Source organism: Alexandromys fortis, unplaced genomic scaffold (assembly GCF_014885135.2).
Source record: "Alexandromys fortis isolate MF-2015 unplaced genomic scaffold, M_Fortis_MF-2015_v1.1 scaffold_51, whole genome shotgun sequence".
Taxonomy (NCBI): Eukaryota; Metazoa; Chordata; class Mammalia; order Rodentia; family Cricetidae; genus Alexandromys; species Alexandromys fortis.
In genome coordinates, this window is record NW_026067925.1 from 2,779,545 (window position 1) to 2,800,366 (window position 20,822).

The following is a 20,822-nucleotide window of genomic DNA, read 5'->3' on the forward strand; positions in this document are numbered from 1 at the left end:
CACCCCCCGTGGTCCTGACATCCTTGCTCGTGTTCTCCCTCCATCTGCTTCTCATTGGGACCTTGGGAGCTCAGTCCAGTGCTCCAGTGTGGGTCTCTGTCTCTATCTCCATCCATCACCAGATGAAGGTTCCCAGTGATGTCTCTCCTGGTGCCTGGACCGGAACTCCTTGTTTGATTTTATTTTTAAAAAAATATTTGAGACACAGTTTCTTATATCATCGAACAATATTTAATGTGGTGCTTGGAATTCAGCCTGAATCTTGACGCATACTAAACAGCACTTTGCCACTGAGTGGCTTCCGGAACTTACCCTTCTGTGAAATATCTGAGACAGTCTCACCATATAACCCAGGCTGGCCAGGACCTTACTGTGTAGACCAGGCTGGCTTCAAACTTGAGATAATCAAACTTCTACTTCTTGAATGCTAGCATTAAAGTCTTTAAATAGCTAGCAGAGCTGAGATATTTCACTATGCAAATCCCTGCCCCACCCCCGCCGGTAGAAGTCTAATGAAATCCTAGGAATCTATTTCTCAGCTTCATATGCCATTTATATTATACCAGGATTACAGTAGTTTCATCCTCTCTTCCCTAACTCTAGTACTGTTTCTTTTTTTTTTTTTTTTTTTGGTTTTTCGAGACAGGGTTTATCTGTAGCTTTGGAGCCTGTCCTGGCACTAGCTCTTGTAGACCAGGCTGGCCTCGAACTCCCAGAGATCCGCCTGCCTCTGCCTCCCTAGTGCTGGGATTAAAGGCATGCGCCATCACCGCCCGGCTCTGTTACTGTTTCTTAACAGAATAATAGAAAATAAATCCTAGGATTATTATTTTAGCATCAGATACTTTATAATACATCTTCAAAAGGATCCTAAGTGACATTTTATCCTTCAGTGTTCAGTAGCCTTGAAATCAAACAACTGTGGGCTGCAGATATCGCAAACAAATGGTGTTAGTGTAACAAACACACTTAGACTCTCCTTATTCGCTAGATAGTGTTATCACACCTACTTAAATAATATCCACATTGTATTGGATATTACAATTAATATAGAGATAATTTAGAGTTTTTAAGGGGAAGTTTTTAAGGGGAAGTTTTTAAGGGGATATGTAAACATGGTATTTTGAGCATCCTTGGACTTTGATGTCTATGGCCCATAGCAGGGACCCTGATGTTAGCCCTCTATGGATACTGAAGGACAGCTATAGGCTATAATGGAATTCTTTGAATATAAATAACTTGACCGTGTTGAGTAACTAATGCCTTTTTAGAACTCTGTGTTAGCTAAGATAGACAGGAAGGTGGCATTCTAATGTATAATTTGATGCATGATCAGTTACTTTCTGTTTCTCAGGGGTTGGAGGTCAGCATGTGTTCATGACTGGTTTTGAATTTGTGAATCAAAATCTCCAACATCAGTAGGCTGCCCTGCCTAGGTTTCTCATTTCTATTTCAGCTGTGAGCAGTCTCTGAGTGTGGAGTGTGGTCAGTCTTCCAGGGACAACATCTGTAACGAAAACTAAGCCTGTCCACACTTAGCAGGCATCCATGGATGGCAGCTCCTGGGTCGGGGCTTGTGTGCATCTCCCCATCCATGCCAGAACGTTGACTGGCTTGATGTTATGCAGGCAGCCATAGCTGCTGGGAGTTTTTGAATACAGCAGGCCCTTAGTGTCATGCCTAGGTGACCTGGGTTACTCCAGTCCTCTAATGCTCTGACTAAGAGTCTTTCTGCCCATCTTCCTTGACGTTCCCTGAGCCTTGCAGGGAGGGCCCATGTTACAGATGTCTACTGTATTTCTCAGCAGTCCACAGACTTTTATTCTGTCTTGCCATTTGCATGTCTTGATGCCTCTAGAACCTTCCCTTTCTGCTGTACCCCCCCCCAATGGTACTCCTCTTCTCTCAAGAAATAACCCAATATTTAAATGTATACCTTCTATAGAACTTTTTCTTGTTTTAACCGTTCTTTGGACTTTTAATTTTATCATTTTATTTATGTATACGGGTTTTTTGCTTGCGTGTATGTTTGTGTATCACATGTACTCAGTGCCTGCAGAGGCCAGAAGATGATTCCCCGGAACTGGAGCCATGAGTGGTTGTGAGCCACTGTGTGGATTCTGGGAACAGAATCAGGGTCCTCTGTAAGAGCAGCCAGCTCTCCTAACCACTGACCCCACACGTAGCTGTCTCTAGGGAACAACTGCAAGCATTTTTCTGTTTCCTCTTCAGGATGACTTGTGTTTCCTGGCCAACTTTCACGCTTCTTTTATGGACTGATGCCTGTGCCTCGCTTTCTGCCTTCCCCTAGTATTGGGTGTGAGACAGTGAATATCAGTCTCTGACACTTCTAGTCCCAAAGGGTGGCAGTTTCGGGTACTCACTTCTTCATATAATCCCCTGGAGGGTCAACAACAACAACAACAACAACAACAACAAAAGAAGATTTGCCTAATTAAATCCCAGTGGGGTGGAGGTTCCTTTTAGGTGGAGAATATATAGTAAGTAACAGAGACTATTCTCTTTTGAGGCAAGAGGTGTTTGGGAACCTGGGAGAGCAAATCCCAGTGCCTTTTTATGTGTGCTGTCTGGCCTCATCCTGCAGCTTTGTTCATTAGGAATCCTCCTTCACCCAAGGAGCCTTGGAGACTGTTGCTCACTGGTAATGTTTACTGTCCTCTCTCTGGGGACTTCTGAGCCAGGTGATCTGCCAGCCCCCCTCTAATAACTGTGTTTCCTACATAGGGCGGACTCTGTTGGAGAAACTCTTCAGCCAGCAGGAAAACGGGCCTCCGGAAGAAGCCGAGAAATTCTGCTCGCGGATCATCGCCATGGGCCTTCTGCTCCCTTTTAGTGACTGCTTCAGGGAACCATGTAATCAGAACGCTGGGTCAGGCTCAGCTCCATTTGATGTAAGTAGGAGAAGCCACTTCTGTCTGGGGGGGGAGAATGCAGTTGGAGGAGCAGCTGTGATGTGTGTTTGCCCCAATTGCCCTGTAATTTAAAAATAACACGTGATGCGAGGCTTCCTCCCCTGGGCCACTCAAGGGCCCAGCTTCTCTACTTCTATGTTTTTCTTTAGACTATGGCATTAGGTATAGTTTGCAAACTTCTCTTAAAAAACAATAACAACAATAACAAAAATCCAAATAGTCTCTCTTTGTAGTTTTCTAGCCTGCTCTAACCAGGACTGATTTGAAGATCTTTTGAAAATTTTCTTTTGGGTGGAGATTAAACATGCATAGGCAAGTGTTTGTCACCAAACTAAACCTCATACATCACTATTTCTGTGCTGGTCACAGACATTCCTTCAGAAGCTGCACCAAAGAGTAAAATACGAGTCCCAATGGGTCACAGGTTTCCATGGGCACTAGAGCGCTGTGCATTTTCCCAACTCATTTGTGCAGTAAACGCTGCCAAGAAGAAGCAACAGCCTCTGCCGTTATTCGAGCCTCCACTCAGCAGGACTTAATAGTGTGGAGCTCAGAAGGCATGCTTGTAACTCATCATGAATACCAGCACGGCCCAACTAGCATCTTCAAGCCAGAGTGTTAACTTTCTCAGGTATGCGGTGTGTGTGTGGTGCAGTGCTGGGAAGCACGCACCTAACCAGAGATAGGCAAGAGTTCTCATCTGTGTATCTCTCATGAGAAAGCTGGGGATGGGAGATCTGGTTGGATCTTTTGTGCAGAGCCCAAGAAAGGAATGTTTGAGGACATTGGATTCTGACCACATGGCTAACTACATTCCTTCCAGTATTGCCAGACAGACCTCAAAAGGCAGGGAATATGAACAGATGCTGAACCTCAAGAGCTGGTTATAGAGCCAAGTATAGTGCTTCATGCCCATAATCCCAGCACCTGGGAGACCAATGCAGAAGGATCAAGAGTTTCAGGTCAGCCTGAGCTACACAGTAAGGCTTTGTCCGCAGAACCAAAGAGTATGAAAAGGTGATCACACATAACTAAGTGTCCATGCTTGCTGCTTTCTTCTTCCTCTGGGTTACCAATCCTAACCTCTATTCTTTTGCCATCTCTCTCTCTCTCTCTCTCTCTCTCTCTCTCTCTCTTTAGTATGAGCAGAAGAACCCTCATAAACTATTCTGATATTTCAGTTTTGGTTTGTGAGAAACCTTTCTAGATCATGAAGCTATAATAAACAGAAAGGAACAGCACTTGCTGGGCCTTCTTTAAGATTTCTTTTTATTTTTTATTCAAGACTTAAATGACATGGCAGCTAATCACTGCTAGGTAGACCTTATTCCTGTGGAAAGAATTTGGTAATTTACAAAGTCTCCTCCCTGTGGAAACTGTGTGATTCTGGAGACAGAACCCGAGGACTTCAGTGTGGGGTGCTGTAGAGCTACATTCTGGCAGATACCAAGATGGAACTTTGGGGATATGGTAAATACAGTAAAATAGAAACACTAGCTATGTCTGTATTGCATGCAACATCTATTTATAGCAGCCTTTGCCGTCTTCATCAGAGCAGCTATGACTACTTGCACCTTCAAGATATAACCTGTTGATGTTCCCTCACGGAGGAAGAGGTGGGGGCAGGGACATGTACTCTCACCTGAGACTCCAGCCACTCTTCCCAGCTGTGTGTAACTCTGTCCAAGCTTCACGTGGGCTTGTGGTCCGGGGAGGTGCTAGACTACATGATGTACTCAAGGTTAACTGAAGGAATAAGGAAGTTGTCATCAGGCTGCAGTGAGACTTTTCTGTGATGTAGGTGTTTGGGGAGTCATCCCACCATGCTGAAGCACCCCATCCCTTGATCTGTAAGAACGCACAATAAGGTCACTGATTTGCAATGTTGGACATCCACGGCATTGCTATTTTGATAAAAATGATATGTCACTGTTGCTCTAGTGGGGATGAATAGATGCGGAAGTGTGAATTTGTTCATATTATCCCAGGAGAACATCACATAACAGTCTGGCACTTGCTTTTTTATGAAAACTATTATTAAATTAACTTTATTTTCCTAATTAAAGCTCAGAACTTAAAAATCTTTCCACCCAGTAAGTGTGAAATTGGAATAAACTGATAATACAAGATAACCCTATTCCTCCATTAAAAAGTTTGTATTATTTACTTATTATTGTGATACTGGGGGATAAAACTCAGGTCCCCAAGCATGTTATTAAAGAGTTCTAGCAATGAGCTACATTCTTTGCCTTTCTCTTTTTAAGTTCTTACTTATTGCCTTACTCCATACCCCCTGGTGTTGGAGAGACTGAAAACGCTTCTTTAACTATGCTGTCTTGGAAGGTAGCTAAGTGTCGCATGAAAGTAAAAAACAAAAACACAGACTAGGGATTTCATTCCCCAGCTCGAAGTGATTGTTTTCTTCCTGGCAGTATCCTTGGCTGTGTACTACTACCTCTCTAATCCAGGCACCAAATGAACACAAAACAAAGAGGAAATTAAAAGGACTCTCATGGGAAATGTTGTTCCATATTCTAAAATAGCAGATCAGAAACAGTGCCAGGGCTTAATGAATACAGACTCAAGGATTTTTTTCCCTCAAACTACAAAGGAAGCAAACATACTGAACATTATAGAGACTGAGGTGTCAGGATGGGAGGGCATGTGCTCATCTCCGGGGAGAGATATTTCTGATAATTAGTCTCTCTGCTGATTTCTAGAAGAGGGTTGTTGTGAGCATTTCCAAGGAACAATTCTCCCAGGGACAGTTCTTTACAAGACGGAACCCCGTAGATCTGGGCGTGTACCCGCCACTCTTGCTGTCCCCTGATCTTACAGCAGCATCCCACCCATCTCTGTTTAGACTTGCGCATGTGTTGATATGGGAAACCTTACTGATGCAGTTTAGGAATTGACCTACTTCAGCAAAGGGTTTCTCATGTTAGTCTCTTGTTATCCTGTATCTTTTCAGGGCTGTAGAAAATATAAAAGGAACAGCACATTTTCACTCACGTTGCTTGATAAAGGCTTTCTGAACTTTATAAGACACATTTAGTTTTGAGCATCCTTGTTAACTCACTTAAAAATGCTAAGGAAATTTATCCTATGTGCCAGGTGTCGATAAAATTCAGTCTAAAATGATTCAAATGGAAAGGAAAACTTTATTAAGGCAACAGCCCAAGAGGGAGGGGTGAGCTATAAGTATAGGTCAAAGATCTGTGTGGTGTTTTGACAGAGAGTGATCCACATAGGTTCATATACTGAATGCTTGGTCCCCAGATGGTGGAGTTGTTTGGAAAAGATCATGAGAACAGGACAGTCTTTGGGGGTTCGGCTTTAAAGTTTAAAAGCCCATGTCATTTCCTATTATTTCTCTCTCTCTCTCTCTCTCTCTCTCTCTCTCTCTCTCTCTCTCTCTCTCTTCCTCTCTGTTTCTCTCTCTCTCAGTCTTTCTGCCTCATGATGGCTTTCTCAACATGTAAGCTCTTAGTTACTGCTCCAGAACCATGCTTGCTGGCCTGCTGCCACACTTCCTGCCATGATAATCAAGGACTCACCCTCTCAAACTACAAGCAAGCTCTTAATTAAGTGCTTCCTTTCACAACTTGCCTTGGTCTTGGTGTCTTCATGGGTGTGGGGGCCCACAGAAAGTGGGTCCACTCTACCTTGACTGAAGGTCAGAGAGCTTAAGCCTACTCTTGCTCTTTCAAAGTTACTGACAAGAAGTCTGACTTAAGGAGCGACTACAAACAAGATATCCTAACCTAGGGTGTGGTTCCTTGGTGTTTTGAATATCATGATGCCCATAGAGGTGGATCTGCTCTACCTTGACTAAAAGGTGAGAGAATTCAAGCCTATTCCTACTCTGTCATTTTAAAACAGGAGGTTTGACCCAAGGAGTGGCTGCCTACAGGATACTTGGTTGAAGGTAAATTCACTACATATCCTGCCTAAAACATCACAAAGCTTAACTCAAGAAATGTTGGCTTGCTATCTCAAGTATTGAAGCAAGTGATTGTTCTGTTTGTCCTGTGTGTCATGTTAAAGTAGTCTTTTGCCTTCCTCTCCTTTTTTGATTGGGGTATATAAGCATATAAAAAATAGGTGTGGGCACATTCAATATTCAGTATTCACTGGCTAGTCCTCCAGTTCTATCCTATGTCTCTGTATTTCTTTCATATCTCTGTTCCTCCTACCTAATTTTCCTAACCCACACACCTCTACCTTGGAATGTAAAACCCATTGAGACTGGACCCTGACACATGAAAATAGAAAAATAACTAAGACATTTTATAATTCCAGCATTTCAGAGGCTAAGCTAGAGGATTCATGAGTTTAAGGTCAATGTGGGCTATATAGTAAAACCATGTATTAAGAATAAATAAAATTATTGAGGAAAGAAGGCAGAGTGTTAAAAACTGAGAGAGGTAGTCTGTGGTATGAAAGGATTGTGTACTCAGAAAGGACAAAGACAAAGACACCACCCAAGCTCCTTTTCTGGCCTACTTATGTCTGTGACATGTACAAGTGTTCTTGTTCCTGACTGGTTAGTTTTATGTACATGAAGGGCTTCGCTATGCTCATTCCTGTTTGGTTAACATTAACAAATGTCTACAGGTCATAGTTGATTGATAAGATCCCGGACACAAAATGAGACTTTCCAGAGGATAGCAAGCTGTTTGTTGGAGAATGATTGTGATTGGGAAGTTTTACATAATTGCACTGGATGGATTTTTCTCTGTTTTTATTTTGTTGTACTGGGGATAAACGTTAGGGATATATAATATACATGTGAGGCAAGTCTTCAGCCACTGAGTCACAGCCTCAACTCTTGTTTCTTGTGTTTCTAAGGGGCAATTTGTGTATTGGTTGATTTGGCTATCACTTTCACTTTTTAAAAAGATTTATTTATTTTGTATATGAGTGCTCTATTGACTGTAGGTCACAAGAGGGCATCAGACCCTGCTATAGATGGCTGTGAGCCACCATGTGTTTCCAGGGAATTGAACTTAGGACTTCTAGAAGAGCAGTCAATGCTCTTAACTACTGAGCTATCTCTCCAGCTCCCACTTTCATTTTTATTGGGGATCTTCTTAGTGAGCAGCCTACCACTGAGAACTGAATCCCCAGAAACATTGGGAGAGGAATAAGAAAACCACTGAAATAAGAACAACAAAAGACTAAACAAAATATAGAAGTACGGTCACATTGATAGCCAACAGGATCTCTAACTTCCATAGCCTAATCCCTATAGCAAGGACTTTAAGGTTGAGTGGGGTTTGAAATCACAGAGACTGATCCTACTGTGCAGATCTCAGTGCTGCATTGGTAATCACTGGAGATGGAAGGGTGACAGAACATGCCTCATCCACATGCTGCAAATTAAGTGTGGCCAGCAGCGGCTCCTCTTATATACTTGTTTGGCATTTACTGCCCCATGGCCATTGGTACTGTATTGGTTGGCTATCAATGTGACCGTACTTCTATATTTTGTTTAGTCTTGTGCAGATACTCTGCAAGAGCAGCATCTATCTTAACTACAGAGCTATCTCTTGAGCCCCTGTTCTGCTCTTTCTCTCAGGACACTATTCAGAATTATATGCCACCCCTGTAGTCACCATGTTTGTCCATTCACGTCTGCCATTTTCCTATAATATTACACATATTATAATGAATTGTTCACCCAGTAGTGTCCAAATGCAAATCAAAATTTACGTGAAGGTGTTCCCCTGAACTGTATGACAATGTTTACTTTACAGGCCTTTTCAGAGCTTAAGAGCAGAATCTAGATTTAGATTTCAATCCCATCTCTTCCATATAGGAAGAGATTATGTTTATCCAGGATCACATTAAAATTTTTTAATGATCATATCTTGCCTGAGAATTATCTTAAGAACTAAATGTGTTTAAATTAGAAAGCATTTAACACAGCAATTGGTCCATGCTTTTTACACTATTGTCCTTTAAATTGTTATAGAATCTTGCTGAGCCATTCCACAAGTATGCCTTGCTTTGGGCAGAACAGGGTTGTAAGGAAAGTGACTGAGAACATAAAGAACTAGAGAATGTACTCAGTGAATCGTCTTGAGCGATCAAGCATTATTATGTCCAGCAATCGTGAAAACACATGGAGAGGTGGAATGCACGATGGAACGCACGCTGGACTGTGGACTTGAGCCTTTACATGGTCTGAGAATCAGCTTTGTGTTGGGTCGCTGTTTGTCTTTGTACCCTTTCTTAGGGAAGTGAAAGACTAGGAAAAGTTACAGGAGTGACTACAAATTGTGGAGGGGAACACAACCTGCTCGCCTGGTGTTGTGTTCCTGACCATTCCGTAGTCACTCCATTACCCTGTTCTTTTCTGCAGAGGGTCACACTCAAATATGACTGTGCTGTTTAGCTCTCTGTGTATGTGTGTGTGAATGTCAGGGATACTGTCGACGATGTAGCATGGAGGGATGAAAGGTTTTTTTTTTCTTTCTTTTTTTTTTTTTTAAATAATGCTTCTCCAAAGAATAAAGATACTTATTTTATCTGGTACTTCTAACACCAGAAAAGGAGCCCCAAATGGTTGAAGATTGGTATGCTACATAACCTTGCTCCTATCTTTCACAGAGCTCTACTTCGTGGGGAGTTAGATATTCTTAGATGTGTAACTCTAATGTGGGGAGGGGGAAGGATGGCCAGTGGGAAGGGGTAGTCAGTAAAAATCTACAAGAAGAAATTTGCTATTTTCCTTAAGAACCACTTTTCCATCCAACTTTATTTTAACTTATTAAATACATTTATTTCTTCTTTCTTTCATTTTCTTTTTCTTTTTTATGTTTTGTTGAGACAGAGTTTTTCTGTGTAACAGTCCTAGCTGTTCTGGAACTCCCTTTGTAGACCAGGCTGGCCTTAAACTCACTGAAATCCACCTGTCTCTGCCTCCCAAGTGCTGGGATTAAAGGTGTGCACCACCACTGCCCAGCTAATTTGATATCTCACAATGTATCTTGTGATCCTAAAAAGTTACTAATACAGGCCAATTTTTCCCAAATCAAATTATGTGTGCTTCAAAGAATGAAACCAAGTTGAGACATCTTGTTATATCCACATTTTTTCCTTAAGAAATAAATGTAGAGAGTCTAGGCCTGTCAGCATAGACTAGCCTGGAGTTCACTGTATAGTCCAGTGTCTTAGAGTTTCTATAACTGAGATGAAACTCCATGACCAAAAAGCAAGTTGGAGAGAAAAGGGTTTATTTGGCTTACACTTCAGCATTGCTGTTCATCACTGAAGGAAGCCAGTTTGAAGGAACTCAAACAGGACAGGATCCTGATGGAGAGGCCAAGAAGGGATACTGCTTACTGGCTTACTTCCCATGACTTGCTCAGCCCACCTTTGTATAGAACCCAGGACCAACAGCCCATGGTTGCACAACCCACTATGTGCTGGGCCCTCCCCCATTGGTCACTAAATGAAAAAAATTTCTTACAGCTGGATCTCAAGGAGGCATTTCCTCAGCTGAGGCTCCTTCTTCTGAAGACTCTATAGCTTGTGTCAAGTTGACACACAAAATCACCCAGTAGCCAGGTTGGCCTTGAATTTGCAACAGTCCACGTCTGGCAGCCTCCTGTGAATGTTGTTTGAGCTGCCACACCTACATTTTATTGTATGTTGTCATTTTTCTGCTTTCTCTGAGTTTGAGAAATAGTGGTACTTCTTTTTATCCCTTTCATTAGTTCTGCTACCACTCAGTAATGCTCATATTACTGCATACATTTTACTTTTGAGATTAACATGTGTAAGAATGTTTTAAGCTAGGTATGATTAGACACAGAAGCAGACAGGGGCTCTGTGGGGAGGAAGGGTAACGAGTGGGAAGAAAGGGTCTACCGAGGAAAAGTGATAAGGGGTGGGTTTGAGCAAAGGGCAATGATGTGTAGCTCAGTGATGCAGGCCTGTGTCATAGTGAAGCTCATTATTCTGCATGCTAACTAAACATTTCTTTTTAAAGCAGGAATGGTTCAAAAGACACATTGGGGATACACTTTTTAAGGCAGTGACAGGCTTTCTTTGTGTTTGCTCATTTGAGAGGACCATGCTGCTTCAGATACACACTTTGGCTTCCGGAACTTGTGCTTTGAATCACCCATTTGGCATACATACAGTGTGTGGTGGTTCCCTACGGTGATTGTGGGTGGTGGACGCTTATTAAAATGGGTGATTCAGCCCAACTCTTCCGTCATGATTTTCTTCTCCTTTCCTTGCTGGCTATGCCTGAGTATCCATCATTTCTGTGTAGGAAGTGTCTTCCTCATGCTTTTCACTCCAGCAGCAGGATGTGCTACCACTGGGCTTCTTCCACTGAAGGGTAGAATCGGGACACAGTGGCTAAGAAGCAACCAACCCGTGAGGCGCTCATAGGCGTTCCTTCCTAAGCCTTACTGGACTTTGGAAACCTGGAAGATTTAGTGTATTTTTTTGTTGTTGTCTAGATGAGGGGATGTTGAAAGTTTTATGCTAAGAGTCAGAGAGAGATAGTATTTGAGAATTTAGGAACTATCTTACAGACTTTGTCAAGTCACAGTCCTGTTTTGACGTGTATTACACAGACAATACACAGTCTGTAAATGTGGCTGTATTGATTAATAAAACTTCCATTTACAGGTGGAGGTGGAGGCGGGGAGCACAGATTGGCTTGCAAGCTGCAATTGGTTTACTCCTGGCGTACTATTAAGAAGGCGAATTTATTGAATGAATTTGACTTTTTTCTAATGAGACATTCACAAAATATTTATTGGATCGAAACTTAGGGCAGTTTGTAAGTGGAGAAACTCCTGTGAGCTTTGCCTTTCCCTGAGAGGGGAGTATTCCCCGTGTCTTTAGAAATAGATGGAGATGGATGGAGGACAGGGAGATCAGGAGGTGAGGGGTAGAGGGGACCCACTAGGGAATGTAAGGTTAAGGACGGAGGAGATGAACATTAAAGACTGATAGCACTTCCTTTAGTTCTGAAGAGGCAAAATAAATAAATAAAGAATGAGCTATAAATGCTGGTGTCCTTTTATAAAAGAGGAAGTTGACCTTGAAGGGAATGGGGGAGCACAGAGAAGGGCACAGATGCAGCCCCTTTGATATTCATGGCTGCCAGCCGGGGGAGGGCTCCCTCACTCCATCCCCTGTGAGTTAGGTGTCTGAGCAGGCTTATAAGAGGGTATGATTTCTATGGAAGCCCTTTGCTTTGGATATAATAAATTTCAGAAGGAGACCTGAATAGGATTTAGGAAGATGCTTTTGGAGAGGCGGGCAGTGACAGAGATCGTTGCTGGCCTTGGCTGATTTGTGTCTGGCCAAGAGGAATCATTCAACTGATCCTGAGTTGACCTTCCACGAACATATTAGCCACTTTTCTCATTGTTGCAATTGCCAGAGACATGCTTCCTCAGGGGGGTTCAGGTTCCAAAGAGGATGTGTGGACTTTGCAGGGGATCTGGGGAGAAAAGGAGGAAATGGACAGGAACTAATGGTGAACTGGGATAGCTGCCAGCAGCATTTTATTGAGAAAAGATTACACTTTTTTTAATTTTTATTTATTTATTAAAGATTTCTGATTCTTCCCCGCCACTACCTCCCATTTCCCTTTCCCTCCCCCAATCAGGTCCCCCTCCCTCATTAGCCCAAAGAGCAATCAAGTTTCCCTGCCCTGTGGGAAGTCCAAGGACCACCCACCTCCATCAAGGCCTAGTAAGGTGAGCATCCAAACTGCCTAGGCTCCCACAAAGCCAGTTCGTGCAGTAGGAACAAAAACCCATTGCCATTGTTCTTGAGTTCTCAGTAGTCCTCATTGTCCACTATGTCTCAAGTCCAAATGGATTAAAGACCTCAATATCAGTCCAAACACAATGAACCTGATAGAAGAGAAAGTGGGAAGTACTCTACAACACATTGGCACAGGAGACCACTTCCCGGCAGCACAGACATTAAGATTACACTTTTTATACTGTGTGGTTGCAGGTAGGATTAAATGGGAGACAAGGGGCACATGAGCTGGGGCGTGGCTTGAGGAATCCAGCATTGGCCTTGACAGTAGGCTTTAGCCAAGTGTTAATGGGAGGGCCAAGTTGCTAGAGAATGTTTGGCTTTATCAAGCCGGAACTTTCTTCCAGCTCTCTGCCTGACCTTGGGAAAAGGACTTCTGGGGAGCAGATACCCTACTACAGTTTTCTTAAAAGGAAGGTCTTGATATCTTCCTCCTTTCCCATTACACCATACCATTCTGATTTCTCTTCATTTATTAACTGAACTCTTGCCCTTAATGGCCTCAGGCTCTAGATCTAAATTGTAGACATTTCATCCTTGGGATCAGGTGTGTCTAGTAAATCTCTAACTTTCCTGTTCTTGGTGTAATTAGGAGGGTATATTGGAATTCCTGATTTCACAATGGGAGGGGAATTTTTTTTTTTTTTACAAAGAATTATTTTGTTTAGTAAAGCTACCATTGTACATTTTAATACTTTCCCAAAGCCCATGAAAATTTTCCAGAAAGGAAAGGCCTAAATAGTGAGGATCATTAAAAATAAAAGTAAATTGGGCAGTGGTAACCTGCGCCTTTAATCACAGCACTCAGAAGGCAGAGGCAGGTGGCTGTCTGTGAGTTCAAGGCCAGCCTAGTCTACAAAGTGAGTTCCTAGACAGCCAGGGCTGTTACACAGAGACACCCTGTCTTGAAAAACTAATAAACAAACAACAAACAAATGAATAAATGTAAAATGGTACTGAATAAGTGTGGTCTGCAAAGTTGAAATGCTGGAACTTTGTCAAGCAGCAGTGGTCACCACGCGGGCCACGCCATGTAACAAAATACCTAACAAGCAGCAACTTACAGGAAGAATGGCTTCTGCTTGGCTCTGTAGCCCTAGTCACAGCATGAGTGTACTTCCTGGTGGAGGTGTGGGAGGGGCATGGATCACAGGATTGCCAGGCTGATCACTCACCAGGAGGTGGATCAGGAAGCAGCGAGGTTGTATCTACATTTTCATGTTCTTCCTGTCTTCCTCAGAGGGTGTATTAATTTCTAACCTTGACTCATGTTTTATGCTCTACCGAGTGGGCCAAGTCACCATTCATTTCTTACTAGGCACTTTTCAGTTTTATATCCATGGCTTAACTCCTGCCAATCTTGTGCTGTCCTGAACCTTATCGCTAGCTCCTGTGCAGATCTTCTATCTTTAAAAGCTTATGAAAGCTACCATGCCTGGCTTTCCTGTAAATGTCTTCTAAGTATTCACTTAATCTTCATAATGACGGGGCAGTATTCTTTACAGAAGAAATTGAAGTCATGCTCCTGGCTGCTCTTACTAGAAGTCCATTGTCAGCACAAATCCACTGAAGGTATTTTTGCAGTTCTGGCCATCTCTTGCCATTCATAGATCTAAATCTGTCCCCCCCCCCCAGCCCCCCGCCCTCTGGGTGCATATTTGACTTCTGGAACTTGTATTTTGAATCACCTGTTTGGCCCACAGTGTGTGTTGGCTTCCAATTCATGGTGATTGTGGGTGATGAGCATTTATTAAAATGGGTGATTCAGCTCAGCTCTTCTGTCACGATTTTCTTTTGCTTTCCTTTTGCTGGATATTCCTGAGTATCCATCCAAATGGCTGCTGGTATTGGCTATTTATTTGAGAGTAGTGATTTCTCAGTTAGTGTGTTTTGTTTTTCTGGTTGGTGCTGGGGTTTGAACTCGGGGCTTTTCTCGTGCTTAGTATCTGTTGTGCCCCCAACCACAGTCTCGGCACTATGCGTCTTTCTGATGTCTATAGGATCCTATAGGCAGAACAGGTGATAGGTGACAGCTTCCCAGCTGAATGCTTTGGGGACGTTTCTCCTCTGTGCTGCATGCTGACATGAGGGTGCTGTGGCAGAGATATTCATGGATTTATGTTTACATCTTTCCACAAAGTCAGGATTGGCTGAGTAACAATAGTTTCTCAAACCCCGTGTGTTTGCTTGCTCTTTACCTTGTAATCCCTATTTACCCGATTGAGTGACTGTTGGCCATCACAGGTCTTTTCAGTCTAATCTTAATTAATTAATGTTAGCTCTCAGATCACGTGCTACACTTCACACAGTAGCAAGTATTTATAGACTGTCTACAAACAGCCTAAAGATGATGAGGTATTCAGAGATGCCTTAGTGGAGGCAAAGATCTCGGAGAGCCAGTAAGATGTGGTGAGAGCCATGTGGGCATGATAAGATATTCAGGGAGACACCTGGATACCTGCTGGAGACCTTCAAAGCTGAGCCAGAATGAAGATTGGTGGAAGGTTAAGTTCAGGGAGATCTCCTAGGTTCCTTCTGCTCCTGAGGGATAGTCATCTGAGTGGGTCCGTGGATTGATAGAGACCATGTGGAGCTAAAGTCCATGGGAAGATCCGGAGTCTTGTGCCTGTTAACCTTTTGACACAGTGTGATGGGTGGATGACAGGTTCATCAGTGCCTCTGTGCCCAATGTGGGAAGAGGGACCAGCATCTTTCGTGGCTCTAGTGTGCTTGCTAAGTTTATGGGCCTGGTTTTGCTTTTGTAGTTTTGGTGATTCTTGTGCCCATGTGTTCCCCATTCACTTAAATTCGTAGCTGCTACTTCTCAGTTACGTGTGGGCTCTCAGTGGTGTGAGTGAGTTCTCTTTGTGCTTTCTACTGGGTCAGTGTGGATCACTTACTTGCCCAGTGGAAGTGTAGAGTCTGCTTCAGCATGCACACTCAAACTGGAGTCAGGCGCTGCCTTGTGATATGAAGTCATTGCATGGGTAAGTCACAGGCTAAAAGCTCCTGTTTTAAAGTATAGTGAGACAAATGAATGAAAATGCATAGGGAACGCCGGGCAGTGGTGGCGCACACCTTTAATCCCAGTACTCGGGAGGCAGAGGCAGGCAGATCTCTGTGAGTTCAAGGCCAGCCTGGTCTACAAGAGCTAGTTCCGGGACAGGCACCAAAGCTACAGAGAAACCCTGTCTCAAAAAACCAAAAAAAAAAAAAAAAAAAAAAAAAAAAAAAAAAAAAAAAAAAAAAAAAAAAAAAAAAAAAAAAAAAAAAAAAAAAAAAAAAAAAAAAAAAAAAAAAAAAAAAAAGAAAGAAAATGCATAGGGAAACCCATTATTTCCTATGCTAATGTAGAGCAGTAACATAGAGGACCTGAGTTCAGATCCCCAGGACTCACACAGAAAGCTGGGTGTGGCAGTTTGCCTAAAAGCTCAGAATTTGGGGGTAAAGGTGGGACAACAGAGACAGTCATTCCTGATCCACAAAGCTTACTGGCTGACCTAGCTGAATCATTGAGACCCAGGTTCAGTGAGAAATTCTGCTTCAAAAATAAACAAACAAATCCATAAAGTAAGGTGAAGTGTGATCAAGTAGACTGTGGTCCCACTCCATGCACAAGCATACATACCCACGGAAACAATTGTATATAAGCCATACATACAACCATTAATAATAATAATAAAGTTTGGGCAGTGGTGGTGCACACCTTTAATTCCAAAGGATTAAACCTGAAAGGAAAGGCAGGTGGATCTCTGTGAGTGTTAGGCCAGCCTGCTCTAAAGAGCTAGTTCCAGGACAGCCAAGTCTGTTATAGAGAAACCCTGTCTCAATCCCCATAGTAATAATTATAATAATAATTTTAATAATAATAAATGCCATTATTCCACATAACATGGAGTAAGTTAGAATAGAGTGCAGCCCGATTTATGCACAAAGTTTTTCTTTTTTCTTTCTTTTTGAAAAAAAAAACTATTTTATGTGCATTGGTGTTTTTCCTGCATGTATGTCTATGTGAGGGTGTCTACAAACAGTTGTGAGCTGCCCTATGGGTGCTGAGAATTGAACCCAGGTCCTCTGGAAGAGCTGTCAGTGCTTTTAACCACTGAGCCATCTCTCTAGCCCCTGCACAAAGGTTTTTAATCTGTGGTATTGTCAAATTCATACCACCAGACCTCTCAGGGTACTTAAGGAATTTCCTGTTTTAACTATTTAAAGACATTTGTCTACACAGTAAGTGGTTAATTTTTAATTGTGTGGTGGGGATCATAAAATATCAAAATTGAAGAGAAGGTTAGCATATATTTTAGCCCAATTCTCCTAAGCTGTCAAATGAGGACACCCAAAGTTTAAAATGTGGAGTGACTTTCTGTGGTTGAGATGGCTTTCTGAGAGCCAGAATTCTCTGCCCCATAATTCCTTCCATTAGAAACAGATTTGAACTTCTCTCTGTTATCCTGGATTTACAGCCCCTGTACATTCTTCAAGGGATGCTGGGAGATGAGGATTTCTTTCACAAGCTAACTATGTGACTTGATGTAACTGACTGTGTCATGTTACGAGTGTTAAGGAAGGGGATAGACACTTTCAAGAAAATATTGGATCCAAAGACAAGAAAGGAGCTAAGAAGGGTGGGGGTTGGGTTTAGACCAATACTGTGAGAAACTGTCATGTAGAACACTTTGCTATGATGAAATGATAACTCAGTGACATCATCAAACTGAGTTTGCAAGAGCAGATGTAGTGTCAAATGAAGGAGCTTGCAGCTTAGTTCTGTATAAATACTGACTCTTAGGGCAGGAAGCATCTTGTTCTCATGGCATATTGAAGAGGTTACTCCTGTGATAGAAATCCTCACAAGCTGTGAGGCCTGGGGATTCAAGTGATCAAAGCCAAACCCTAAATAGAGCCATGAGGTTTAAGGTGATTCTGGGGCCAGTTTTCATGTTGCCCAAAAGGACAGTTTCAGGGCTGAAGGGGTGGACTTTGGGTTCAGGTGACAGAGTGGACTTTAGGTTCAAGTGACAGAATGGATTTTGGATTCAGGTGAAGGGGCGGACTTTGGATTCAAGTGAAGGATGGACTTTGGATTCAGTTAAAGGGGTGGACTTTGGGTTTAGGTGACGGAGTGGACTTTGAGTTTAGATGATGAAGTGGACTTTGGGTTCAGCTGATGGAGTGGACTTTGGGTTCAGCTGATGGAGTGGGCTTTGGGTTTAGCTGATACAGAAAACTTTGGATGTAGGACAGAGATGCAGAAACAGTTTGAGTTGGAGTGCTGGCTTGGAATACTGCGGTCCAATGTGGCCACTGTTTTCTGATACTGCTCATGAAGCCATTGGGTTGTCCTTGGCATTCTGTTGACTCATCCAAGCTGGTAAGCAGAGGGAATTCTTAATTTTGAAAGTTGTGAATTCACAACCAGATTTTCAGAGTTGGTATTATAATGGACTGAACAGTTCTGAATCTGCTAATCTTTACCAAATATATGCAGTGTTTTGATAATATTTACTGACGATTATCAGACAGAGAAACTTCTGAGCAACTCATGGCCTTAGGATGCTGTGGAAGAAATCATTTCTTTTTAGTATTATATTTTAAATGCTATAATATTACTGTAATATGAAGTGATTTTCAATTCATAGTAGCAGTAGCCATGCTATGTGTTGGAGCAGAAATACTGAGCTGCCAACTTTGTAACTACCACAGCTGCAGCTTATCTCGCTACTGAAAGATGTGCTTCTAGACTGGGATATAGCTCAGTGGTAGAGCCCTTGTCTGTGTCTATGGCCTTGGGTACAATCTTTAACACTGTCAAAGGGGGAGAAAGAAGAGCTTTGGAAACCCAGGCCCTGTGGGTGTTTGAGGGGCTATTCTCCCTTTCTACTGTGAATTGTGAAAGTGAGATCGAATGGTCTTCAGGTATTGCCTTTTAGGTTTGCTTTGTTTTGCCTAGGATTGGGGTATAACCTGGGGTTCTATGTGTGCTGACAAGCTCACGGCCACTGACCTAGTTCCTTAGGCCAGGGTAATTTCCAAAGAATATATAATGGGGAGTAGAATGTTTTATTTGTTATTTAGTAATTAAAATTACTCTTTTTTAAAAAAAATATTTTTTTTATTATATATCCAGTGTTCTGCCTGCACACCAGAAAGCACCGCATCCCATTATAGATGGTTGTGAGCCACCATGTGGTTGCTGGGGATTGAACTCAGGACCTCTGAAAGAGCAACCAGTACTCTTAACCTCTGAGCCATCTCTCAGTAGTCCCTAAAACTACTCTTAAACTGTTTTGACAAATTTATTTATGCACTTCTGAATTTCTGGAGACCCATTTGATTTGTCTATGATGCTAATTTCATTGACAAATCCTGGTGGGTATGCCCTGGAAAGGATTATCTCATAAGAGTGGAGTTTAGAATTCCTTTGCAGATGTCATGGTGGTGGGTGGTACTTACTTGGTGAGGTGGAAGGTGTGTAGTTGGTTTGCGTGGTGAGTGCAGATGAATGCGGGTGTGTTCGGTGCAGTGGGCAAAAATGAGTGAAACAGTGGAAAACACTTTGCATTCCTTGTTTCTTTAAGGTCATGAACCTTAGCACTTACAGACCACAAATATTTTTACCGCACTTTGATTAGTTGATTGCAACTTAATTTTAACCTAACTTCATCCTTGGGTGTGACAAACTGAGACTTGCCCAGAGTCACATAGTTTTAGAAGTGGCAGACATATAGTTTCAGACCCAAGGGTGTCACCCTCCACATTTACTCTCTACAACCAGACACGGTTCCCTCCCCTGCCAGTCCTCTTCTGTCTGTTACCTCTGCCTTGGGGCAGCACAATAGTCTCTAGTTAGTTTCCAGGCCGCTATTCTTGTCCTCTCCAACTCCTTCATTATAAAACAATACTCTCTCCCTTTCTCTCTCTTCCCCCTCCCCACCTCGGTGGTGCTGTGCCACCGACATGCATCTATAGCTCCAAACGATTAATTTTTAAAACAAACAAACCTTGTTGGGTCTTGTTTCCCATGGTGGGGATGTTTTAGTTGTAGAATAACAAAGCTTTCTCTGAGACCTCTCCAATGGCTCCCTTGGCTGCCCCTTTGCCCGCACCTCCTCATCCTCCTCTCTGTGCTTCCGGGAGCTTTCTCAAGTGCTGATTATTAGGTTCCACCCTCGGAAAACAACAACAACAAACACAGAATCTGGAACAGCTCTGAGAATGGCTCTGGGAGCGTGGGTATTTGATCACCTGGGTTTGGGAAAACTGTGCCCCAGAAACAGTGTGTCTTGTAGATACAAATTGTTATTTAGACCTGTGAGCCGTTCTTGGCCCTTTTCCTTTTAACTCAAAGGAGGCCTTTCCTTTGAATTCTCAAGGGTTATGTTCAGATGATGAGAGATGCCGAGCTAGGATTTAGTCTAATGATGGAACATTTGCCCTGAATTGCTCATTAATTTTGGTTAACTTCTTGTGTATAATTGAGAGACTTCTCAGCAGAGTGGGTGGGAGTGAAAGAGAGGAAGAAGAAAAAGGGGAGAAAAGGAGGGAGGAGAGGGCAGAGGACGGGGATGAGGGAGAACTCTTGGGGGGGGTCAAATCTCAGTGGAATTAATATTACCTTTCATGAATCTTAAGAGCATTCTATTTAACTCTTTCCTCTTCCTTTTCTTTTTTTAACCCATGTTATTCCTTCTTTGAGACAGGGTCTCATGTAGCCCAGGCTAGCCTGTAACTTGCTATGTATCCAAGGATAACCTTGAACTCTGGATCTGGCTGCCTTTGCCTCCTGAGTGCTGGGATGGCAGACATGGGCTACCCTGCCTCCTTTATGTGCTGCTAGAGGGCAGACTCAGGACTTTGAGCACACTCATTAAGCTCTCTCTCCTGAGCAACACTTCATGCCGCTTCCAGTTTTTTTATTTGGGAAACAACAAGCAAAAACGACTTCTATATTAAATGCAAATATTCAAACATGAAACTGTGACTGAATAAAAACCCTGTCTGTTTCAAAACAGAAAAGACCAGATTTTGCCCTGGTCAACATGTACTTTGCATATATGGTAACCATGAACCAGAAAGACCAGA

At 42.6% G+C, this 20,822-nt stretch overlaps 1 protein-coding gene across 2 annotated transcripts in view; it reads left to right on the forward strand.

Annotated features, from left to right (window-relative positions):
- Positions 1-20,822, forward strand: part of Fmn2 (formin 2) — a 265,685-nt gene that overhangs the window by 21,523 nt on the left and 223,340 nt on the right. For both annotated transcript variants that reach the window (XM_050142986.1, XM_050142987.1), the window contains exon 2: positions 2,746-2,912. In XM_050142986.1, coding sequence (XP_049998943.1) covers positions 2,746-2,912 — 167 coding nt within the window. The remainder of the gene's footprint in view (positions 1-2,745; positions 2,913-20,822) is intronic.